This window comes from Pinus tabuliformis, chromosome 5_1 (assembly GCF_031772625.1).
Source record: "Pinus tabuliformis cultivar Carrire ecotype Pingquan chromosome 5_1, CPIR1, whole genome shotgun sequence".
Classification (NCBI taxonomy): domain Eukaryota; kingdom Viridiplantae; phylum Streptophyta; class Pinopsida; order Pinales; family Pinaceae; genus Pinus; species Pinus tabuliformis.
In genome coordinates this window covers 371,933,064-371,956,878 of record NC_142305.1, presented here as the reverse complement: position 1 = coordinate 371,956,878, position 23,815 = coordinate 371,933,064, and the positions used below count along the sequence as shown (strand labels likewise).

Below are 23,815 nucleotides of genomic sequence, written 5' to 3'. Positions count from 1 at the left end.
AATTGTATGCTAAATTTAGTAAATGTGATTATATAAAAATCAAATCCAGTATTTCGGACATGTCATTTCAGCTGAAGGTATAGTTGTTTATCCTAAAAATATCAAAACTATTCTGGAGTGGCATGTACCCAAAAATGTAGTGGATATATGATATTTTATGGGTCTGGCGAGGTATTGCCACTGTTTTGTTGAGGGATTCTCTTGAATTGTGTACCATATCACCTCCTTGCAAAAGAAAGGGAGAGATTTGAAGTGGACCAACGAGTTTCAACAAAGTTTCGAATAATTAAAACAACTATTAACCACTGCCCCTATATTAAATTTTTTTGATTTGAGCAAGGAATTTTTGGTCTGCACGAATGCCTATCAAGAAGATTTAGGGGTGGTACTGACACAAGATGGGAAAGTGATAATGTATGAGTCACGAAAGTTGAAGGAGCATGAGCATAGATATTTTTCATATGATTTGGAATTAATTGTTGTCGTCCATGCATTGAAAGTGTGGAGGCATTACCTTTTAGAAAAAAATATTTTTACTAATGACAGACCATAATAGCTTGATGATTTATTTCAAACAACCTAATTTGAATGCCCATCAAGCAAGGTGGAATTCCTTTCTTAATGAATTTGAATTTGACATTAAACATCTAAAAGGAAAGGAAAATTGTGTTGCATATGCACTAAGCAGGAGAATACATTGTGGATATGAACTTTATTATAATCAAATAGAGTTTAAATTTGTAGAACAAATTAAGGAAGTTTCCCAAAGAGATCAAGAATATAAGTTTTTTATGGCAGCAAGCCCACTATACCAACAACCAGGGACAACAGTCGGAATATAACATTAATAAGGATCAGTTTTTAACTTTTTAGGGGAGGACATATGTCTCCAACTAGATTTAAGTTAGATAACTAATTATGGATGAATTTTAGAAAAGTCCTTATACCACCCATCTCAGATACTAGAAATTATTTTCAGCAATAAAAAAGGATTATTTCTGGCTAGGAACATGTAAAGATATTGCAGAATATTTAGCGAGGTGTCTAGAGTTTTAGCAAGTCAAAACTAAACACCAACGCCCTGCTGCCCTTCTCCAACCATTACCTCCACCTGAGTGGAAATGTTAAGTCATTACACTTGAATTTATAACATGACTACACATATCCAAGAGGCACAATGATTCAAACATGGTAGTTGTAGACAACCCATCTTATTCTAGTACAATCCACCTATAAGACTATTCAAATTGTTGATATATTTATGAAATAGGTGTTTCAATTGCATGGTATTCCTAAAGTAGTCGTATGAGACAGGGAAATAAATTTTACCTCTACGTTTTGGAAGGCCCTCTTCATAGGGTTAGGAACCTAGATTTAGTTCAGTACTACATACCATCCACAAATTGATGGAAAGACTGAACGTGTGAACTAAGTACTCGAAGACATGCTACAGATGTATGTTATGTAGAAACCGAGCATGTGGGAGGAATACTTTCATTTGGTAGAGTTTTCATATAGTAACAATTATCACGAGTCTTTAAAGATAAGCCCTTTTGAGGTGCTATATGGGAGAAGGTGTAGAACACCTATTAATTGGAATAGTCCCGAAGACAAATGAATGTTGGGGCTAGATATGTTTGCAGAAATGGAGCAAAATGTAAATAAAATATGGCTAAACTTAAAATTTTCCCAAGATAGGCAAAGGGATAATCATAACTAGAAGAGAACCTATCGAGAATTTAGAGTCAGGGATCATGTATATGTGTTAGTCAAACCAAAGAAAAACACTTTAATATGGAGTGGTTGTGAAAATATTTCCCCTCGTTTCTGTAGTCCTTTCCAAATATTAAAAAGAATTGGACCAGTGGCATGCCAGATCGTTCTAACGAGTCATATAAGATTTGATAACATATTTCATGTTTTGTTGTTGAAGCGACATGCGTATGGCCCTAAACATGTGCTTAACTGGCAAGATATTCAGGTCACACTTTAAATTTATTTTGACATTGATATAATGAATTATATGCAATAATTGCAGTGTTAATTATTGTAATGCAGTGTTAATTATTGTAACAGGTCAAATTGGGTGGAGAGTTCCTGGTAGAGCCTCACCCAGGTTAAAGTGCAGTGGAGATACTTTAGCCTAGATGAGGCTACTTGGATAACATTGAGGACAATGTTATACCTCCTGGGGTAGGGGGGGAGATGTAACACCCCCAGACATTGTGACTTGTGATTTATTTTTATTTATTTTACTTTTGAGGTTAAAATACCTGTAGGCTAAGTACAAGCCTAATATAAATATGAATGATTAAATTTTATGATTATGTTATTTAAAAAAAAAATATAGTAATTAAGAGAATCTTGGAATAACCTAAAGAACACTCTTTTGGCTATACAATTAAAAATAATCAGTTATCTCTCTTCCATATTGATATATATAAAAAAAATCAAAGGGAAGAGGCCAAGGAAGGCAACCAAAGAGGATGTTGGAGGCAACAAGAGGAAAGGAACTAGATTCATAAATTGCACAGGACATTGTGAATTTTAGGTAGAACATTGCGAGGAGGTATTCTTGAGCTTGACAAAGAGCTAGTGGAAACCTCAAGCGTTATGTTCGACTCAAGATTGAACCTAAGGGGTTCTGAGGCCTGAGGAATGGCCCTGTTGGGTTGGGGTACTAATGAAAAGAATTATTCTGGTAAAAGATTGCTCTGGTGCTCAGGGGAGAGTAAAGGACGTAATTTCCTTTCTTGCGGTTGGGTGGTGTGGTCACCTAGTGAATTTATGGACAACATGGTGTACTCAGATAAGTATTTAGAACATTAATACGTGATTAAATATGAAATATTATATGTACAGTGAAAATGAATTCAAATGTACAATACTGTTAAGTTTCCTGGTTATGAAAATATGAATGGAAATATATAGACTAATATGTTAAATGTAATACATGAAAATATGTAAATGATTGGTTACCATAAATAACTTTATTTCATTATGATATGGTTATCAAAATGAGAACGAGATTCTCCTAGGTCATGAGAAAATAAGCCCATATATATGTAGCAGAAAATCATAAATGTGACCTTTCACTTTGAAACAGGATGACAATACCGAACCTATGTTAAAAGAAATAGAATGCAAACAAGAAAATTTTTATAATGATCATTCCTGTGTAGCTAAATTGATAGCAGAATGAGAGTCAAGTTTAGTGCTCAAGTTAGTGTTGGGATGGGCCAGACTTAAGCGGCCACACCTAGGTACGGTCCTGAAGTAAAGCTGACAACTAAAAAGAACCAAAAACCCTAAACTAAACCCTTAATTTTATTACCAGAGAAATTTATTAGTTATGCATAGTAAGAATCAAAATTTCGCAGACGTAGAAAAAGGAAGGAGTTGTACAACCAACCATTTTATAAAATTTGATAGATAATTTTTCTTTACAATACAAAAGAAATAGACATTACAAGCCACAGAGGAGTTGCGATTCCAAGAAATAACGTTTAAATATGCTCTTATGATTTTAGCACAGAGGTGCACATAATAAATGGAGTTCAATATATTGTTCAGACCAAGACCCTAGACAACATGGCAGGATCAAAACATAATTTATAAGAATCTGAGTATAAAAGGAATCAATTCACCTGTACAAAATAAGATTAAGAATTTACAGGGAAACCCTAATTAAACTGTATAAGAAACCCCTAAATAATTGGGTCAAGAAATTCTAAAATCACCAATTGTCATATTCAAGAGACGGTTCGAATTGCAAGCCACCAGAATCGTCTGTTAAACACATTCCGTAAAGGGTGAAATGATTTAGGCTGGAGGTTTTCCGTTACACCAAAACATTCCAAATCAGTAACTAGGATCCCGAGGGTGGAAATTATGGATTCCATAGAGGTGTAGTGATTCTTCCAACACCCCCCTCAAACGCAACTTGGGGGAATCAAACCTGAGTCCAGATAGGTTTTCAGTTACACCAAAACCCACAGGTGTTGGTAAACGTTCCAAACGAGTAACTAGGATCCCCAGGGTGGAAATTACGAATTCCATAGAGGTGCAGTGATTCTTCCAACATCCCCCTCAAACGCAACTTGGTGGAATCAAACCTAGGTCCAGGCTCTGATACCATGTGGAGGTTTTTCATTAAACCAAAACCCGCAGGTGTTCGTAAACATTCCAAATCAGTAACTAGGATCCCCAGGGTGGAAATTACGGATTCCATAGAGGTGCGCTAATTCTTCCAACACTATGAAGAAGAAAACCCCTCTTCTGAGTCAAACCCTTTTGTATTTAGAAACTTGGAAAAGTCACCTCTCACCGTATGGGTAGAAATACCTGTTTGAAAGGCTGCAAACAAGAAAAATGGAGGTAAGGAACTACCAAAAGGGAAACATTCATGGCAAGTGTAGTGTCAACTTAGCAAATTTTAGAATAGCATTTCCATACCTAAAACCAGTGAGACTTCAATCGCACATCGACGCCCTGTAAATGCCACAAGGGGAAAACAAAAGAATAAGGGTTTTCCGGTTCAACAAAAAGAAGAAGAGGAAAATCTAGAATAATGCTCAGAATATATGAGGTTAGTACCTTGAAAACCCTGTGGAAGATAGGTAGCATCTTGAAAGCTCCATCAAAATCTGGAGGTTTTGCAGCCTCTGCTGGAGTAACAACCATAATAATTGTGAGCCACCATCAACATGACTTATTAAGACAAAATTCCCTCGTAGGATCTCTCAATAAGGAAGAAATATGCAGCCAAAGGAAGGAAACAAACTTGCTATGGTAGCTGCAGAGCCTCGGCTAACCCTCCATGCAAATGACCGTTGAAATTCAGATGAAAACCCAACAATTTTTCCTTAACCTTCCTTGATGAAGGATAGTCGTAGACTGAAACCGTACTGAGATCAACTATGGGACTGTTTCCAAGTGTGATCAATGAAACCCTTGAGATAGTCAGCCTTGGCGAGTGTGCAAATAGCAAGCTCGTGTCCACCCGAAACCAAGGGATATGATTAATCCCGGCATATTAATTTCCCAATAAGTCGACTTAATCCCAAGATCAACACACAATAAGAATTCATGTTTGGGTAGTTCTGACATCAAACCACTTAGTGCAAATTCAATGGAGCAATATATGATATAATTGTGAAATTGAACATGAGAAAATCATATTAAATATAATTTGTTGAGTATGTGTTGCCAAAAAAAAATCAAAATTCAGGAAATCTTTGAACAAGTGTATTAATAAAGTAATATGGTGTTAGATTTAAGACATTTGTCTTGAGGATAAACTATATTTATTGGTTCAAAACATTAATCAAATCTTAATGATACCATTAATGAGAAGACATTTATTTATAAAGTAATATGATTCTTTAGTAAATAACAAAAATAATTTTGTTTTAGTTGTTTAAATAAATAATTAATAAAACATTTATCTACAAAGTAATATGATGCTTTAGTGAATATCAAAAGTAATTTTGTTTTAGTTGTTTGAATGAATAATTAATAAAAATGTTAATATCCCCCCAAAACCAGAAGGTCTATTATTTAGACTACGCTGAAAACTTTTGGCGTCTCGTTGGAATGTCAAATTCCAACGTTGTATCCCTATTACTTACGCCCAATAAAAATCTTTCAATGTGGACAATGGTTTCACGTATCGTTGGAATGTCAAATTCGAACGTTGTATGCCTATTTTCGCCCCATAAAAATGCTTTTCAATGCGGACAATGATCACTCGGGTGTTCAGGCATTACGTGAAAATCCATGAGAAATATTCTGTTTATGGCATAAGTATTCTTCATCAAATTTTCAATGGATTAACGAGATTAAACTCTCAAGTCATTTGCGCTTGGCTATTCTTCAATCTCAATGGTCTGTGGTACAAAGTACACGTGCTTTATCATTAACTTACGGTAGCTGTGATATCATTAACTTACGGTAGCTGTGATATTTTATTTTCAAGCCAAGAAAAAGGTGCTCATAATACCAACGCACAGTAAATATAACACAATTTTATTATTAATATTATTATGAGGCAAGCTTTGAGTTGAAGATGTTCTCTTTCTTAGCTAGCTTTACTATGTTTTAAAGAGAAATTGTTGGATAATTTTTTTTGTTTAGTTATATGTTTTTATTATTTAAAATAAGTTTTAAATAAATAAACAAATTGAATTTTTAAAAACAATTTTACCTTATCATTCAAATTTTACATATCACATAATTTAAAATTATTATTTCAAAATATATCCGTGAAATTTCAATCAACATTTACCAATTTGTTTTTGAGAAGTATTCGAAAAGATCCAGGAGTTAAACTACAGCTTCTAAAATATATTTTCGTAATCCTTTCTCATTTCATGTAACTGTGTCTGTGTTTCAGAGGCATCGGTCGGCCAAACTAGGAATTTCAAAATCATAAAACCCTCCAAACATAACGGTTTCACGGCTGTGATGACTGTTTCTGCAGTTTTAACTGAAAAATCAACAGAGAAATTTGACAGATAAATTAACGTGACCGTCAAATTCCATACTTCATCCCTGGTTTCCATTCATGGTCTGGCTGCACATCAGGAGAAAAACGTTGTACTCACATGAACTTCATTCTCATCATTGTTCCATGGATCATGTGACCTTCAACTTTCGAAACACTTGCTATTTGTTACGATCGGTAGTATCTGTATTAGGGTCCACGTACATCAGTATCGAGATGTGATATTTTATCTGCATTACTTTCAAGGAAAAAGGTTAATTGTATAAAATTACCAATTTCAAATAATAAAACAGATAAAGCAAGTCTCAATTATTTGCCAATTTTAATTTTACATAATCGAGCAGATTTAACGTGATACATTTATTATTATTTCTTGGCCAGCTTCGAGCATAAGTTATGGTTTCCATCCATTTCGAGAAGTACAGAATCACACTGGGTGTGAATTTGTAAAAATTGGTTTATATTCCTTTCTTTTTAGTATTACTGTTTAATTTTATAGAGGTTTTTTGAGCGTATTGTTTTTATCAAATTTAATTTTCGGAAAAAAATTATTAGAATGGGTAATTTTGTACCATTAAAATGTTTTAAATATTTTTCATATATATAAAACAAAAGAAAGTATTTAAACAAAAATAATTTACAAAAACACAAAAACAGTAAAAACGCTTATGTTAAAATTTCAATTTAGGAAAAAAATTATTAAAATAGATAATTTTGTATAATATATATATATATATATATAAACATAAATTATTTACAAAAACTCCCACCAAAAGCACAAAAACATGAGTAGAAAACACCCATGTACCTCACCAGTGGGCTCCCACGAAAAAACCATTTTTGAGAGAAAATGATCACTGGGATACCATGAAAATAACATTTTACTCGTCAAACAGAAAAAAAAGAGATATCTGCACTTCCAAACGCGTCGATAGGCACACCCTGAGAATATCGTACAAAACCAGAGGTAAACATGGCAACTAATATAGAATCTTTTAAAGAAGTTGAGAAATTGTGAAGACTGTTAAAAATGGTTGAATTCCAGTAAAAGAAATTTAAAAAATATTGTAGAGATAGTGTTTGAATCATGATTTTGATGATGGAAATAAATTTAGCACCATCAAAAACGTCTTTAGACATCTAAAACTATAAATTTAAACAAAATTTATTTAGATTTACAAAAATCCATATCAAAATTTTTCAAAATATAACTGAATACATAATTTTTAAACTACAACACTAATATATACTGTCCCATTGATTCATTAATGCTATATGCTATAGTAGTTGAATCAATGCTATGATAATATAGGTTACTTATAAGATAAATGTATTTGTTTAAATCCAATTAGTTACATATATTGCGCCGCACACTAATGGATCAATTTCACAGTATTGGTAGCCGGCCAGAATCAATGTCAGAATATTGGTAGCCGGCAAACATCTCTATGATGAGAAAGGACGTTGTAAGGTTGTAATGGCTGCGTGGATATGCGAGCCGTTGTGCTGGCTCAATTTCCGCCCCGCTGAAATTTTAGAGAGTCGAAAATCATACTATCCCCTTTATTCCTCTCACAAATTTTAGGGTTATACATATGCGGTCCTGTTAGCAAAAATATACAATCGTCCTTCTATCGATGTCTTTATAGGAGTTAGATACACCTCTCAGACTTTGCAAGCGCAGTAATATATACGCATTTATCAAATCTCTAGTTTCCTGCAACAATGTCATTGCAATCACAGTGTCCAGTTTCAGCCTTCCTTGTTTTTCTATTCTCATTGATTGCGTATTTGGTTGCCATCACAAATGCAACAATCGTCGATTATACCTTCATTGTAAGTTTTCTTATTCTCTATTTCAAGTTTTATTTTTGCATACCATTAACTTTGGATAAACAAATCCCTCTACATGTATGCTGAAATATAGCACATCCATGATATTTGTTCTGAATGCCTGTACAGATTGAAGCGAAGACAGTCACCAGGCTATGCAAGGAGAATACAGTAATCACCGTCAATGGACAGCTACCAGGTCCGACTATCTATGTCCATGACGGAGACACTGTTAATGTTGAAACTTATAACAAGGCCGAGTACAATGCCACTCTTCACTGGTATGCCTCTGCAACCGTAGATAACCATATTTCAGGACATGAGTACATATGCAGATTATAAGAATTGCTGTTAAATATGCCAGGCATGGAGTGGAGCAATTGCGTACACCGTGGGCTGATGGACCTGCATATGTTACACAATGTCCCATTCCACCAGGTGGTCGTTATACATACAGATTCAACATCTCTGGACAAGAAGGAACCGTGTGGTGGCATGCTCATTACTCATGGCTCCGAGCTACGGTGCATGGAGCTTTTGTTGAAATCGTAATTTCAACGCTGCTTACGTACGCAGCCCAAAACCACCAGCATGAAAACCACAAAATCGGCCAGAGCTCATCGCACCGCCTTCCCACGAAAAGCTGTTTCCGTATGTTTTGCTCCGATGCGTTTTGGTGCTGGCACGTCAGGCGAGGCTGGCACGTGGCTCTCGCCTGACGTAGCCAACTCTGACATATCGGGAGTTATCGTTCACTCATGTGAGGGCTTCCGATATCTTTCTCGTCCGTTGGATCTGCTCCACCTTTTCCAGCCGTTGATTGATTAAACTTGCACACGGGCCTGCGTCAATTCAAGTTACGTGGAGTGTAAGGTTTCAGTTTGACCGCCGTGGAGGATACGCTGTGACCTTTAATGCATTTATGAAGTTTTGGTGAGGCCCTTTTAATATGGGTATGGGCACACGTATTGTATATGTCTTTTATATATATATTTGTTTATATAGCACGTAGGTTTCTTTATGTAAAAGGTATGTAGCATTTAAAGATAGGTATGGTCGTTTTTTTAATGTAATGTAATACAAAAAAAATAGGAGCTCGTATATTTGTTTTTTGAGTGTGTTAACTTTTCATAATGTATTGCACACGGGAGGTGAATGGAAGGTGTTCGCAGCAGCGAAAAGAAGAACCAGAGGATGTATGCACAGCAGTGCACAAATGTCCATTTTGTAATGTTTTTGTGAGGCATAGTAAAATAGAGGTGTAAGAAAAACCATGTGTGGTTTTGCAAGTGCATAAAGAAAATGGTGGAGCGTGTTTTGTAAGCCTCTGTAAATTTTTGTTTTTACAGCAGTATGTAAAATTGTTTTACACCAGTAAATGTGAATGGAGGTTTTACAGCAGTAAATGTTAATGGGAATTTTTTCCAGCAGTGTAAATTCTCATATGAAGACAGAGTGAATGTTTTTTTTGTTTTAATGAATAGAAATATTTTATGGTGAAATACTCTGTTTCTCTGTGAAATTTTTTTAAGTTTTCCTGTGCTTAAAAGATCCTGTGGAGGTAAAACAGAGCATTGCCATTTGGTTTTTGGTATTTTCTCCATGGAAAAATACCCAACAGTGGTATCAGAGCTGGCTTAGGCTCTTGAAGGTGTTCAAGAAGCTGAAGGGAGAAGGTTGTTACAGCAGCAAAACCTCTCAGGCAGACAGAAGACTCAGACAGCAAAGGAGTCAGGTATTCCAAAAGTTTTTTTTGTGTTGCTAAAGAAACAGTCAGCTGTTTTAAACACACAGTCAAGGATTTAGAGGCATAGATCAGAATACAAGGAATGGCCAGCACAAGCACTGGTATGGGTATGTTTAATGCCCAGCTCCCACAGTTTAATGGGAAGAACTATGACTACTGGTCAATAACTATGACAGCCCTGCTTGCCTCCCAAGACTTATGGGAAATAGTTGAAGATGGCTTTGAAGAACCAGCAGATGAAACTGAGTTCAATGCATTAACCCAGGGAGAGAAGGATCAGCTGAAGAGTAATAGGAAGAAAGATTCAAAAGCCCGTGTGTTGTTGTATCTAGCAGTAGACCAGAGTATGTTTCCAAGGTTAGCAGCAGCTAAGACAGCAAATGAAGCATGGCAAACCCTCAAGACAGCCTATCAAGGCATGGAGAGAGTGAAGACAGCAAAACTACAATTGCTGAGAAAGGATTTTGAGAACTTGAACATGAAGGAGTCAGATAACATTGACTCATTCTTCACTCATGTGATTAGTGTAATCACACAAATGAGAACTCATGGAGAAACCATTGAAGACAGAAGGATTGTGGAGAAAATATTGAGGGTCTTACCCTCAAGGTTTGATGCCACAGTCACCACCATTGAAGAGACAAAGGATCTCTCAAACTATTCAGTTGATGAGCTACATGCATCACTGATAACACATGAGCAGAGGTTGAGTAGGAATGAAAACTCATCTCTTGAGCAAGCCTTCAAGACCCAGATGTCCTTTGGAAGAGGAAGAGGTCAAGGAAGAGGAAACAAGAGAGGAAGAAGCAGAAGCCAGAACAGAGGAGGAAGGAACAGCTCATCAAATGCACAAGGAAGAGGCAGCAATCCAAATCAGAACCAAGGCCAAGGCAGCAGCCAACAAGGAGGACAACATCATGCTCAAGGACAAAGGTATGATAAATCTAATGTTCAATGCTATTATTGCAAAAAGTATGGACATTATGCAAGTGATTGTAGAAAGAAACAGCATGATATGAACACTAGACAAAATGCAAATGTTACTAGAGAAAACAGCAGTCAAAGTAATGTGTTGTTAGCCTGTAACATGGCTGAAACAAACAGTGAGGAAATTTGGTTTTTAGACTCAGGTTGCAGCAACCATATGACAGGAAACATTGCCCTCTTCTCAGCCTTAAATCAAAACTTGAAATCAGAAGTCACACTAGGAACTGATAGCAAAGTCTCTGTTATGGGAAAAGGGGAGGTAAAAATATTTACAAAACAAGGAGAAAGGAAAACCATAGCAGATGTCTACTATGTCCCCGGAATGAGATATAACCTATTGAGTGTTGGACAGCTTATCCAAAAGGGCTACAATGTTTACTTTGAAAATGATGTGTGCACCATCAAGGACATACCACCCAGCAAAAGATGCATTGCTGAAGTGAAGATGACAAGGAATAGGATGTTCCCTCTCCGGATCAGGGCAGACTTGAAGAACAAAAGGGAAATGGCAGCAGTCACCCAAGAGGCTTTCCAAAGCGTGCCAAAGGATGAGAACTGGTTATGGCACTTGAGATTCGGGCATTTAAATTTTGGAGGTCTAAACTTATTGAGCAGAAAAGGAATGGTAAAGGGATTACCATTGATAGAGAAACCGGACAGCCTATGTGAAGGCTGCATTTTGGGAAAACAACATAGAGAAAGTTTTCCATCAGGGAAGAGCATAAGGGCAAAGGCACCCTTAGAAATCATCCACTCAGATTTATGTGGACCAATGCAAGCACCGTCATTAGCAGGCAGCCTATATTTCCTAACATTCATTGATGATTGTACAAGAAAGACTTGGATATATTTCCTTAAAAACAAAAGTGAAGTGTTTGAGAAATTCCAAAATTTCAAAGCACTTGTGGAGAACCAAAGCGGGCTGCACATAAAAGTATTGAGAACTGATAGAGGAGGTGAGTATATCTCAAATGAATTCCTAAAGTTTTGTAGAGAAAATGGAATTCATAAACAGTTTACAACTCGGTACACCCCACAGCAAAATGGAGTTGCTGAAAGGAAGAACAGGACCATCATGGATATGGCGAGGAGCATGCTGAAGGCAAAGCATTTGCCAAATGAGTATTGGGCTGAAGCTGTACATTGTGCAGTTTATATATTGAACAGGTGTCCTACAAAAGCAGTCATGAACAAGGTGCCAGAAGAGGCATGGAGTGGGAGAAAGCAAGGAGTCACCCACATGAGAGTTTTTGGGTGTGTGGCCTATGCACACATACCAGATCAGCTAAGGAGGAAGTTGGACAGCAAAGGGGAGAAATGCATCTTCATTGGATACAGTGATGAATCCAAAGCCTACAGGCTGTACATCCCATCTACCAAGAAGTTCTTTGTAAGCAGGGATGTTCAATTCATTGAGGAAGAAGCTTGGGATGGAAGCATAGAGAAAACAGTGAATGTCAAGAGCTGTTTGTCTCATGATGAAGATGAAGAGGAAGTGGCTGAAGTACATCCCCAAACAGCAGCGCCAACACAAGGACAGCAAGGGACACCATTGAGGATCAATGAGAGTGCTTCTCCAAGCACACCACAAGGAGGAAATTCAAGTGCATCATCAAGCACTTGCACACCAAGTGAACGAGGTAAGAAGTTTAGAAATCTAAGTGAAATTTATGAAGAAGAAATGAATTCCTTATTTGCCTTGTTTTGTCATGTTGATGATCCTATTCATTTCGAGGAAGCAATCAAAGATAGGAAATGGATAGAAGCTATGGATGAGGAGATGAATGCCATAGAGAGAAACAAAACATGGGATTTGGTTGAGCTACCAAAAGGCAAAGAAGTCATTGGTGTGAAATAGGTCTACAAGACCAAAAGCAATGCTGAAGGCAAGATTGAAAGGCACAAGGCAAGGCTGGTTGTCAAAGGGTACAAGCAGCAGTATGGGAGAGATTATGAGGAGACTTTCGCACCGGTTGCAAGAATGGAAACCGTGAGAGCAGTGCTGTCCATAGCAGCACAAAACAAATGGAAAGTCTACCAAATGGACGTGAAGTCAGCATTCCTAAATGGAGTGTTAATGGAAGAGGTCTATGTGGAACAACCTCTCGGATATGAGAAGAAAGGTGAAGAGCACAAAGTGTGCAAATTGAAGAAAGCTCTTTATGGGCTGAAGCAAGCGCCAAGAGCATGGTACAGCAGGATAGACTCATATCTATTGGATAATGAATTTGACAAATGTGAAGGAGAACCCACCGTCTACATCAAAGAAAAAGATGGTAAAATTTTAATTGTTGTCTTGTATGTTGATGATGTGATTTTCACAGGTAATGATGATCAGCTCATTGAAAATTTTAAATCAGTCATGAAGGATGAATTTGAAATGACTGACATGGGTTTGTTGAGATACTTCTTAGGCATAGAAGTAGATCAAAATGAAAAAGGGATTTTTATATCTCAAGCAAGATATGTAAATCAAGTTTTGGGCAGATTTAAGATGGAAGAATGCAAGGCAGCAATCACTCCCACAGTAATGGGATTAAAGCTCAGCAGAGAGGACAGCAGCAAGGATTTTGATCCTAGTTTGTATAAAAGTATTGTAGGCAGCCTTATGTATTTAACAGCAACTAGGCCTGATTTAATGTATGCTGTTAGTTTAATTTCCAGATTTATGGAGAGGCCAAAGGAGGCACATTGGCAGGCAGCAAAGAGAATTTTGAGGTATGTCAAAGGCACTAAAATGTTTGGAATTCTATATCATGCCTCAGAACATTCAGATTTGGTTGGATACACTGATAGCGATTGGGCTGGAAGTGTAGATGATCGGAAGAGCACTTCCGGTTATGTTTTTAATATGGGTTCAGGAGCCATCTCATGGGCTTCTAAGAAGCAGTCCATTGTAGCATTGTCTACAGCAGAGGCTGAATATGTGGCAGCTACAGCAGCAGCATGTCAAGCAGTGTGGATGAGAAGAATGTTGAGAAGCTTAGGCCAAGAGCAGGCAAAAGCGACAGTGATTTTCTGTGACAATAACTCAGCTATTGCATTGTCAAAGAATTCAGTGTTTCATAAAAGAACGAAACACATTGATACAAGGTTTCACTACATCAGAGAATTGGTGAACAATGGAGAAATTGTCTTGGAACATTGCAGGACTCAAGAACAGGTAGCAGACATCTTGACAAAGCCATTGGATCAGAAGAGCTTTGAATTTTTGAGGAAGTGTCTCGGTATGACCGAATGCCCAGCTGTTGAAATTAAAGGGGAGTGTTGAAATCGTAATTTCAACGCTGCTTACGTACGCAGCCCAAAACCACCAGCATGAAAACCACAAAACCGGCCAGAGCTCATCGCACCGCCTTCCCACGAAAAGCTGTTTCCGTATGTTTTGCTCCGATGCGTTTTGGTGCTGGCACGTGGCTCTCGCCTGACGTAGGCAACTCTGACATATCGGGAGCTATCGTTCACTCATGTGAGGGCTTCCGATATCTTTCTCGTCCGTTGGATCTGCTCCACCTTTTCCAGCCGTTGATTGATTAAACTTGCACACGGGCCTGCGTCAATTCAAGTTACGTGGAGTGTAAGGTTTCAGTTTGACCGCCGTGGAGGATACGCTGTGACCTTTAATGCATTTATGAAGTTTTGGTGAGGCCCTTTTAATATGGGTATGGGCACACGTATTGTATATGTCTTTTATATATATATTTGTTTATATAGCACGTAGGTTTCTTTATGTAAAAGGTATGTAGCATTTAAAGATAGGTATGGTCGTTTTTTTAATGTAATGTAATACAAAAAAAATAGGAGCTCGTATATTTGTTTTTTGAGTGTGTTGACTTCTCATAATGTATTGCACACGGGAGGTGAATGGAAGGTGTTCGCAGCAGCGAAAAGAAGAACCAGAGGATGTATGCACAGCAGTGCACAAATGTCCCTTTTGTAATGTTTTTGTGAGGCATAGTAAAATAGAGGTGTAAGAAAAACCATGTGTGGTTTTGCAAGTGCATAAAGAAAATGGTGGAGCGTGTTTTGTAAGCCTCTGTAAATTTTTGTTTTTACAGCAGTATGTAAAATTGTTTTACACCAGTAAATGTGAATGGAGGTTTTACAGCAGTAAATGTTAATGGGAATTTTTTCCAGCAGTGTAAATTCTCATATGAAGACAGAGTGAATGTTTTTTTTGTTTTAATGAATAGAAATATTTTATGGTGAAATACTCTGTTTCTCTGTGAAATTTTTTTAAGTTTTCCTGTGCTTAAAAGATCCTGTGGAGGTAAAACAGAGCATTGCCATTTGGTTTTTGGTATTTTCTCCATGGAAAAATACCCAACAGCTTTTGTAATTCTTCTTTAAGGAAGCAAGCTCATATCCCTTTTCTAAACCCTATGCCGAAATTCCTATTGTAATAGGTGATGATCTACTCTATGAATATTCAATGTACAAAAGTTTATAAACCTAATGGGTTTTAATCGTTAATATATATTGATTCAAAGCGAGATTATGTTATTGAACAGGTGAATGGTGGAACGCTAACCCCATCGCCGTCATAGACAAAGCGGTTCGCACAGGTGGTGCGCCTAATTTATCCGATGCCTTCACCATAAATGGACAGCCAGGAGATCTGTTTAACTGCTCTACCTCGGGTAACATGTTGCTTCCTTTTCAACCACTTCTGTCCACTTATATTATTATGACGATGTAGAAACTGATGAAGTAATTGTTGATGCAGGAACATTTCGACTCCCTGTAAAAAGCGGAGAAACGTACCTTCTCCGGATGGTGAATGCTGCACTCAATAGTGCCCACTTTTTCAAGATAGCTGGCCACGAATTTACAGTTGTAGCTGTGGATGCTTGTTACACCAAGCCATACAAAACAGATGTACTCGTCATTTCTGCTGGCCAGACTACAGATGTTCTTCTCACGGCCAACCAGTCTGTGGGCAGATACTATATGGCCGCCCGAGCGTATCAAAATCAGGGAGCAGGCTATTTCGATAACACCACAGCTACTGCCATTGTAGAGTATATTGGAGGTGAAAATTCTACGAGTCCACTTATGCCTACCTTTCCAGCCTACAACAACACTGATACAGTCAGTAAATTTAGCAGAGCACTGAGAAGCCTGGCATCCCAAGAACACCCAGTGGATGTTCCGCAAACTATAGATGAAAGTCTCATCTCCACAGTCGGGCTGGGGCTGCTTTCCTGTGAAACTGGAAACACCTGTGAAGGCCCCAACAGAACGCGGCTGAGTGCAAGTATGAACAACATATCCTTCGTAGATCCCACGATCTTGCTGCTTCAAGCTTATTATTACAACATCAGTGATGTCTATAAGACGGATTTTCCTGTTGGGTATTTTTGATGGGAAAAATACCAAAAACCAAGATTCAAACTAAACACAGAGACAATGCTCTGTTTCTTTTGCTCCAGGATCTTTTGTGCTCAGGTAAGATTAAAAAAAATTTCACTGAGAGACAGAGTATTTCACCACCATAAAAAACATTCTATTCATTAAAAACTGATACAAACTTCATCCTCTTTTGCTAAGAGGGGTTTACCACTGTAAAATCCTTTTTATATTCACTGCTGTGAAAAACAACTTACTGCTGTAATAAAAGTTTACATAAGTTTACTGCTGTAAAAAAAAATTTACAGAGGCTTACAAAAATTCGCTCCACCATTTTCTTTATGCACTGCTGTGCAAAACCACACATGGTTTTTCTTACTCCTCTGTTTTTCAAAATGCCACACAAAACATTACCAAGTATATCGTGTGCACTGCTGTGCATACATCCACTAGTTCTCTCTCGCTGCTGCGAACACACATTGTCTTTTTCTCCCGTGTGCCATACATACAATGATAAAAGTCAACACTCAAACATAAAAAAACTTATTACATATGATTTCATATATTTAATACATGCCGTATATAAACAAATATATATAAAAAATATGGGACGTATGCCCATCACCATATTAAAGGCCACCACTTAATTCTACGTTGACACATTAAACTTCATGTCCTTTCTTCCACGGCGGTCAACCCAAAAATTTAACACTCCACGCAATAGTTTTAATTTGGTGCAGGTTCGTATGCAGCTTCAGGTGATCAAGGACGGAGAACATTCAATCAAATCGGACGGTGGACAACAATATCGGAAGGCACTTTGTCACCTAACTCTATCGCCCGAGAAAACTACGTTGGCTGATGTCAGGGGAGAGCCACGCGTCTGCTCCAGATTTTCTCGGGTTCAAGAGTACGGAGATTCCCTTCGCCGGAAAATGGACCCGAGAGCTCTCCGGCGGGTTTGCTCGACGGTTTCTGGCGTCTGCGTTGAAATTACGACTTCAACACTCCCCTTTAATTTCAACAGCTGGGCATTCGGTCATACCGAGACACTTCCTCAAAAATTCAAAGCTCTTCTGATCCAATGGCTTTGTCAAGATGTCTGCTACCTGTTCTTGAGTCCTGCAATGTTCTAGGACAATTTCTCCATTCTTCACCAATTCTCTGATGTAGTGAAACCTTGTATCAATGTGTTTCGTTCTCTTATGAAACACTGAATTCTTTGACAATGCAATAGCTGAGCTATTGTCACAAAAGATCACTGTCGCTTTTGCCTGCTCTTGGCCTAAGCTTCTCAACATTCTTCTCATCCACAGTGCTTGACATGCTGCTGCTGTAGCTGCCACATATTCAGCCTCTGCTGTAGACAATGCTACAATGGACTGCTTCTTAGAAGCCCATGAAATGACTCCTGAACCCATATGAAATACATAACCGGAAGTGCTCTTCCGATCATCTACACTTCCAGCCCAATCGCTATCTGTGTACCCAACCAAATCTGAATGTTCTGAGGCATGATATAGAATTCCAAACATTTTGGTACCTTTGACATACCTCAAAATTCTCTTTGCTGCCTGCCAATGTGCCTCGTTCGGCCTCTCCATGAACCTGGAAATTAAACTAACAGCGTACATTAAGTCAGGCCTAGTTGCTGTTAAATACATAAGACTGCCCATAATGCTTTTATACAAGCTAGGATCAAAATCCTTGCTGCTGTCCTCTCTGCTGAGTTTTAATCCCATCACTGTGGGAGTGATTGCTGCCTTGCATTCTTGCATGTTAAATGTGCCCAAAACTTGATTTACATATCTTGCTTGAGATATAAAAATTCCTTTTTCATTTTGATCTACTTCTATGCCTAAGAAGTATCTCAACAAACCCATGTCAGTCATTTCAAATTCATCCTTCATGACTGATTTAAAATTCTCAATAAGATAAATATCATTTCCAGTGAAAATAACATCATCTACATACAAGACAACAATTAAAATTTTACCATCCTTTTCCTTGATGTAGACTGTGGGTTCTCCTTCACATTTGTCAAATTCATTATCCAATAGATATGAATCTATCCTGCTGTACCATGCTCTTGGCGCTTGCTTCAGCCCATAAAGAGCTTTCTTCAATTTGCACACTTTGTGCTCTTCACCTTTCTTCTCATATCCGAGAGGCTGTTCCACATAGACCTCTTCCATTAACACTCCATTTAGGAATGCTGATTTCACATCCATTTGGTAGACTTTCCATTTGTTTTGTGCTGCTATGGACAACACTGCTCTCACGGTTTCCATTCTTGCAACCGGTGCGAAAGTCTCCTCATAGTCTCTTCCATACTGCTGTTTGTACCCCTTGACAACCAGCCTTGCCTTGTGCCTTTCTATCTTGCCTTCAGCATTGCTCTTGGTCTTATAGACCCATTTCACACCAATGACTTCTTTGCCTTTTGGTAACTCAACCAAATCCCATGTTTTGTTTCTCTCTATGGCATTCATCTCCTCATCCATAGCTTCTATCTATTTCCTATCTTTAATTGCATCTTCGAAATGAATAGGATCATCAACATGACAATACAAGGCAAACAAAGAATTCATTCCTTCATCATAAATGTCACTTAGATTTCTAAATTTCTTACCTCTTTCACTTGGTGTGCAAGTGCTTGAAGATGCACTTGAATTTCCTCCTTGTGGTGTGCTTGGAGAAGCACTCTCATTGATCCTCAATGGTGTACCTTGCTGTCCTTGTGTTGGCGCTGCTGTTTGGGGATGTACTTCAGCCACTTCCTCTTCATCTTCATCATGAGACAAACAGCTCTTGACATTCACTGTTTTCTCTATGCTTCCATCCCAAGCTTCCTCTTCAATGAATTGAACATCTCTGCTGACAAAAAACTTCTTGGTAGATGGGATATATAACCTGTAGGCTTTGGATTCCTCACTGTATCCAATGAAGATGCATTTCTCCCCTTTGCTGTCCAACTTCCTCCTTAGCTGATCTGGTATGTGTGCATAGGCCACACATCCAAAAACTCTCATGTGGGTGACTCCTTGCTTTCTCCCACTCCATGCCTCTTCTGGCACTTTGTTCAAGACTGCTTTTGTAGGACACCTGTTCAATATATAAACTGCACAATGTACAGCTTCAGCCCAATACTCATTTGGAAAATGCTTTGCCTTCAACATGCTCCTTGCCATATCCATGATGGTCCTGTTCTTCCTTTCAGCAACTCCATTTTGCTGTGGGGTGTACCGAGTTGTAAACTGTTTATGAATTCCATTTTCTCTACAAAAGTTTAGGAATTCATTGGAGATATACTCACCTCCTCTATCAGTTCTCAAAACTTTTATGTGCAGCCCGCTTTGGTTCTCCACAAGTGCTTTGAAATTTTGGAATTTCTCAAAGACTTCACTTTTGTTCTTGAGGAAATATATCCAAGTCTTTCTTGTAAAATCATCAATGAATGTCAAGAAATATAGGCTGCCTGCTAATGATGGAGCTTGCATTGGTCCACACAAATCTGAGTGGATAATCTCTAAGGGTGCCTTTGCCCTTATACTTTTCCCTGATGGAAAACTCTCTCTATGTTGTTTGCCCAATATACAACCTTCACAAAGGCTGTCCGGCTTCTCTATCAATGGTAATCCTCTTACCATTCCTTTTCTGCTCAATAAGTTTAGACCTCCAAGATTTAGATGCCCGAATCTCAAGTACCATAACCAGTTCTCATCCTTTGGCACGCTTTGGAAGGCCTCTTGGGTGACTGCTGCCATTTCCCTTTTGTTCTTCAAGTCTGCCCTGATCCGGAGAGGGAACATCCTGTTCCTTGTCATCTTCACTTCAGCAATGCATCTTTTGCTGGGTGGTATGTCCATGATGGTGCATACATCATTTTTAAAGAAAACATTGTACCCCTTATGGACAAGCTGTCCAATACTCAAGAGATTACATCTCATTCCGGGGACATAGTATACATCTGCTATGGTTTTCCTTTCTCCTTGCTTTGAAAATATTTTTACTTCTCCTTTTCCCATAACAGACACTTTACTATCAGTTCCTAGTGTGACTTCTGATTTCACATTTTTATCTAGGGCAGAAAAGAAGGCTATGTTTCCGGTCATATGGTTGCTGCAACCTGAGTCTAAAAACCATATGTCCTCACTATGTGTTTCAGCCATGTTACAAGCTAACAGGACATTTTCTTGACTGTTGTTTTCTCTTGTAACATTTGCATTTTGTCTGCTGTTCATATCATGTTGTTTCTTTCTACAATCACTAGCATAATGTCCATACTTTTTGCAATAATAGCATTGAACATTAGATTTATCATACCTTTGTCCTTGAGCATGATACTGATCTCTTTGTTGGCTGCTGCCTTGACCTTGGTTCTGATTTGGATTGCTGCCTCTTCCTTGTGCATTTGATGGGCTGTTCCTTCCACCTCTGTTTTGGCTTCTGCCTCTTCCTCTCTTGTTTCCTCTGCCTTGACCTCTTCCTCTTCCAAAGGACATCTGGGTCTTGAAGGCTTGCTCAAGAGATGAGTTTTCATTCCTACTCAACCTCTGCTCATGTGTTATCAGTGATGCATGTAGCTCATCAACTGAAAAGTTTGAGAGATCCTTTGTCTCTTCAATGGTGGTGACTATGGCATCGAACCTTGAGGGTAAGACCCTCAATATTTTCTCCACAATCCTTCTATCTTCAATGGTTTCTCCATGAGTTCTCATTTGTGTGATTACACCAATCACATGAGTGAAGAATGAGTCAATGTTATCTGACTCCTTCATGTTCAAGTTCTCAAAATCCTTTCTCAGCAATTGTAGTTTTGCTGTCTTCACTCTCTCCATGCCTTGATAGGCTGTCTTAAGGGTTTCCCATGCTTCATTGGATGTCTTAGCTGCTGCTAACCTTGGAAATATACTCTGGTCTACTGCTAGATACAACAACACATGGGCTTTTGAATCCTTCTTCCTATTGCTCTTCAGCAGATCCTTCTCTCCCTGAGTTAATGCATTGAACTCAGTTTCATCTGCTGGTTCTTCAAAACCATCTTCAACTATTTCCCATAAGTCTTGGGAAGCAAGCAAGGCTTTCATAGTTATTGACCAGTAGTCATAGTTCTTCCCATTAAACTGTGGGAGCTGGGTATTAAACATACCCATACCAGTGCTTGTGCTAGCCATTCCTTGACTGTGTATTTTAAAAACTGACTGTCTCTTCAGTAACAAACAAGATAGCTATGAAGAATACCTGAATCCTTCGTTGTCTGAGTCTTCTGTCTGCCTGAGAAGTTTTGCTGCAGCAACAACCTTCTCCCTTCAGCTTCTTTAACTTCTTTAAAGAGCCTAAGCCTGCTCTGATACCACTGTTGGGTATTTTTGATGGGAAAAATACCAAAAACCAAGATTCAAACTAAACACAGAGACAATGCTCTGTTTCTTTTGCTCCAGGATCTTTTGTGCTCAGGTAAGATTAAAAAAAATTTCACTGAGAGACAGAGTATTTCACCACCATAAAAAACATTCTATTCATTAAAAACTGATACAAACTTCATCCTCTTTTACTGAGAGGGGTTTACCACTGTAAAATCCTTTTTATATTCACTGCTGTGAAAAACAACTTACTGCTGTAATAAAAGTTTACATAAGTTTACTGCTGTAAAAAAAAATTTACACAGGCTTACAAAAATTCGCTCCACCATTTTCTTTATGCACTGCTGTGCAAAACCACACATGGTTTTTCTTACTCCTCTGTTTTTCAAAATGCCACACAAAACATTACCAAGTATATCGTGTGCACTGCTGTGCATACATCCACTGGTTCTCTCTCGCTGCTGCGAACACACATTGTCTTTTTCTCCCGTGTGCCATACATACAATGATAAAAGTCAACACTCAAACATAAAAAAACTTATTACATACGATTTCATATATTTAATACATGCCGTATATAAACAAATATATATAAAAAATATGGGACGTATGCCCATCACCATATTAAAGGCCACCACTTAATTCTACGTTGACACATTAAACTTCATGTCCTTTCTTCCACGGCGGTCAACCCAAAAATTTAACACTCCACGCAATAGTTTTAATTTGGTGCAGGTTCGTATGCAGCTCCAGGTGATCAACGGCGGAGAACATTCAATCAAATCGGACGGTGGACAACAATATCGGAAGGCACTTTGTCACCTAACTTTATCGCCCGAGAAAACTACGTTGGCTGATGTCAGGGGAGAGCCACGCGTCTGCTCCAGATTTTCTCAGGTTCAAGAGTACGGAGATTCCCTTCGCCGGAAAATGGACCCGAGAGCTCTCCGGCGGGTTTGCTCGACGGTTTCTGGCGTCTGCGTTGAAATTACGACTTCAACATTTCCATCAAAACCTGCAGTTAGATTCAACTACACGGGGGACGATATACCTCGAAAATTTTGGGTTCCTGATCTGGCAACAAAAGTGAAAGTGCTGGAATACAACTCCACCATCCAGCTCGTTTTTCAGGCAACAAACATCTTCGTGGCAGAGAACCATCCAATGCATCTTCATGGTTACAACTTTTACGTGGTGGGAGATCGCTTCGGGAACTATAACCCGGACACCGACTCGCACAAGTTTAATCTGGTTCATCCTCCAAATCGCAACACAGTAATCGCTCCAGTCAGCGGGTGGGTTGCCATACGATTCAGAGCAAACAATCCAGGTATATAGAAACTTATGCTGCTTCTTCTTCTTCTTAAGGAATTCAATTCTATCATATTTAATTCTATTACCATAATATATATGATGATCAAACCATTCTCTTTGGACAGGAATGTGGTTTCTGCACTGCCATTTAGAGGACCACTTCACGTGGGGATTGAATATGGTGTTTCTAGTGGAGAACGGTGGCACTCCTTCCTCAACCATAGAGGCCCCTCCTGCAGACCTACCCGCGTGCTAGAGAATGAACAAAAATCATAAGGCCGAAAAGAATCTTGTGGTTCTCATTAGTGCTTTACACTAAATATGATTTGTGTGAAAAGTGTTGTGTATAGGCGTTCCGTCCTAGTAATTAAATAAATGATGTGGTCTCATTCTAAATAAGCCGTCAATTATTCGGCAAAATTTACGGTTGTATTCATAGGCTTGTATGATTGATTTTCTTTTATATATTTAAGCATTTCTTTTATATATTTAAGCTTTAAGGCTATTCTCTTTGAAATGAATTGCCTCAGCGGTCACAGTATCTTATTGTTCTTGTTCACCGTGGATTTGTGGTGTTAGACGATTGAACAAATTTTGATTGTTATCGAAAATTGAAATAAAACTGAAATAAGTTATGAATAATAGAAAAAAGGGCCATGGATGCAGCGCCAGCGAGCCATTCTTTTCGCAGCTGACATGTGCTTGGCTCACACT

At 38.3% G+C, this 23,815-nt stretch overlaps 1 protein-coding gene across 1 annotated transcript; it reads left to right on the top strand.

Annotated features, from left to right (window-relative positions):
- The first annotated feature begins 8,230 nt into the window (after positions 1 to 8,230).
- Positions 8,231 to 23,357, top strand: LOC149164997 (laccase-3-like). The gene is made up of 10 exons (XM_089429679.1): positions 8,231 to 8,341; positions 8,468 to 8,619; positions 8,703 to 8,877; positions 14,052 to 14,066; positions 15,424 to 15,478; positions 15,584 to 15,712; positions 15,799 to 16,421; positions 17,368 to 17,380; positions 22,809 to 23,117; positions 23,227 to 23,357. The coding sequence occupies exons 1-10, from the start codon at positions 8,231 to 8,233 to the stop codon at positions 23,355 to 23,357; spliced, it is 1,713 nt and encodes a 570-aa protein (XP_089285805.1).
- Positions 23,358 to 23,815: the final 458 nt, after the last annotated feature.

Bases quoted from the DNA above. Each gene is read 5' to 3' on its own strand.
- LOC149164997 (XM_089429679.1), top strand. From the start codon at position 8,231: ATGTCATTGCAATCACAGTGTCCAGTTTCAGCCTTCCTTGTTTTTCTA. The intron at 8,620-8,702 runs GTATGCCTCTGC...TAAATATGCCAG, and splicing joins TACAATGCCACTCTTCACTG to GCATGGAGTGGAGCAATTGC. The intron at 23,118-23,226 runs GTATATAGAAAC...CTCTTTGGACAG, and splicing joins ATTCAGAGCAAACAATCCAG to GAATGTGGTTTCTGCACTGC.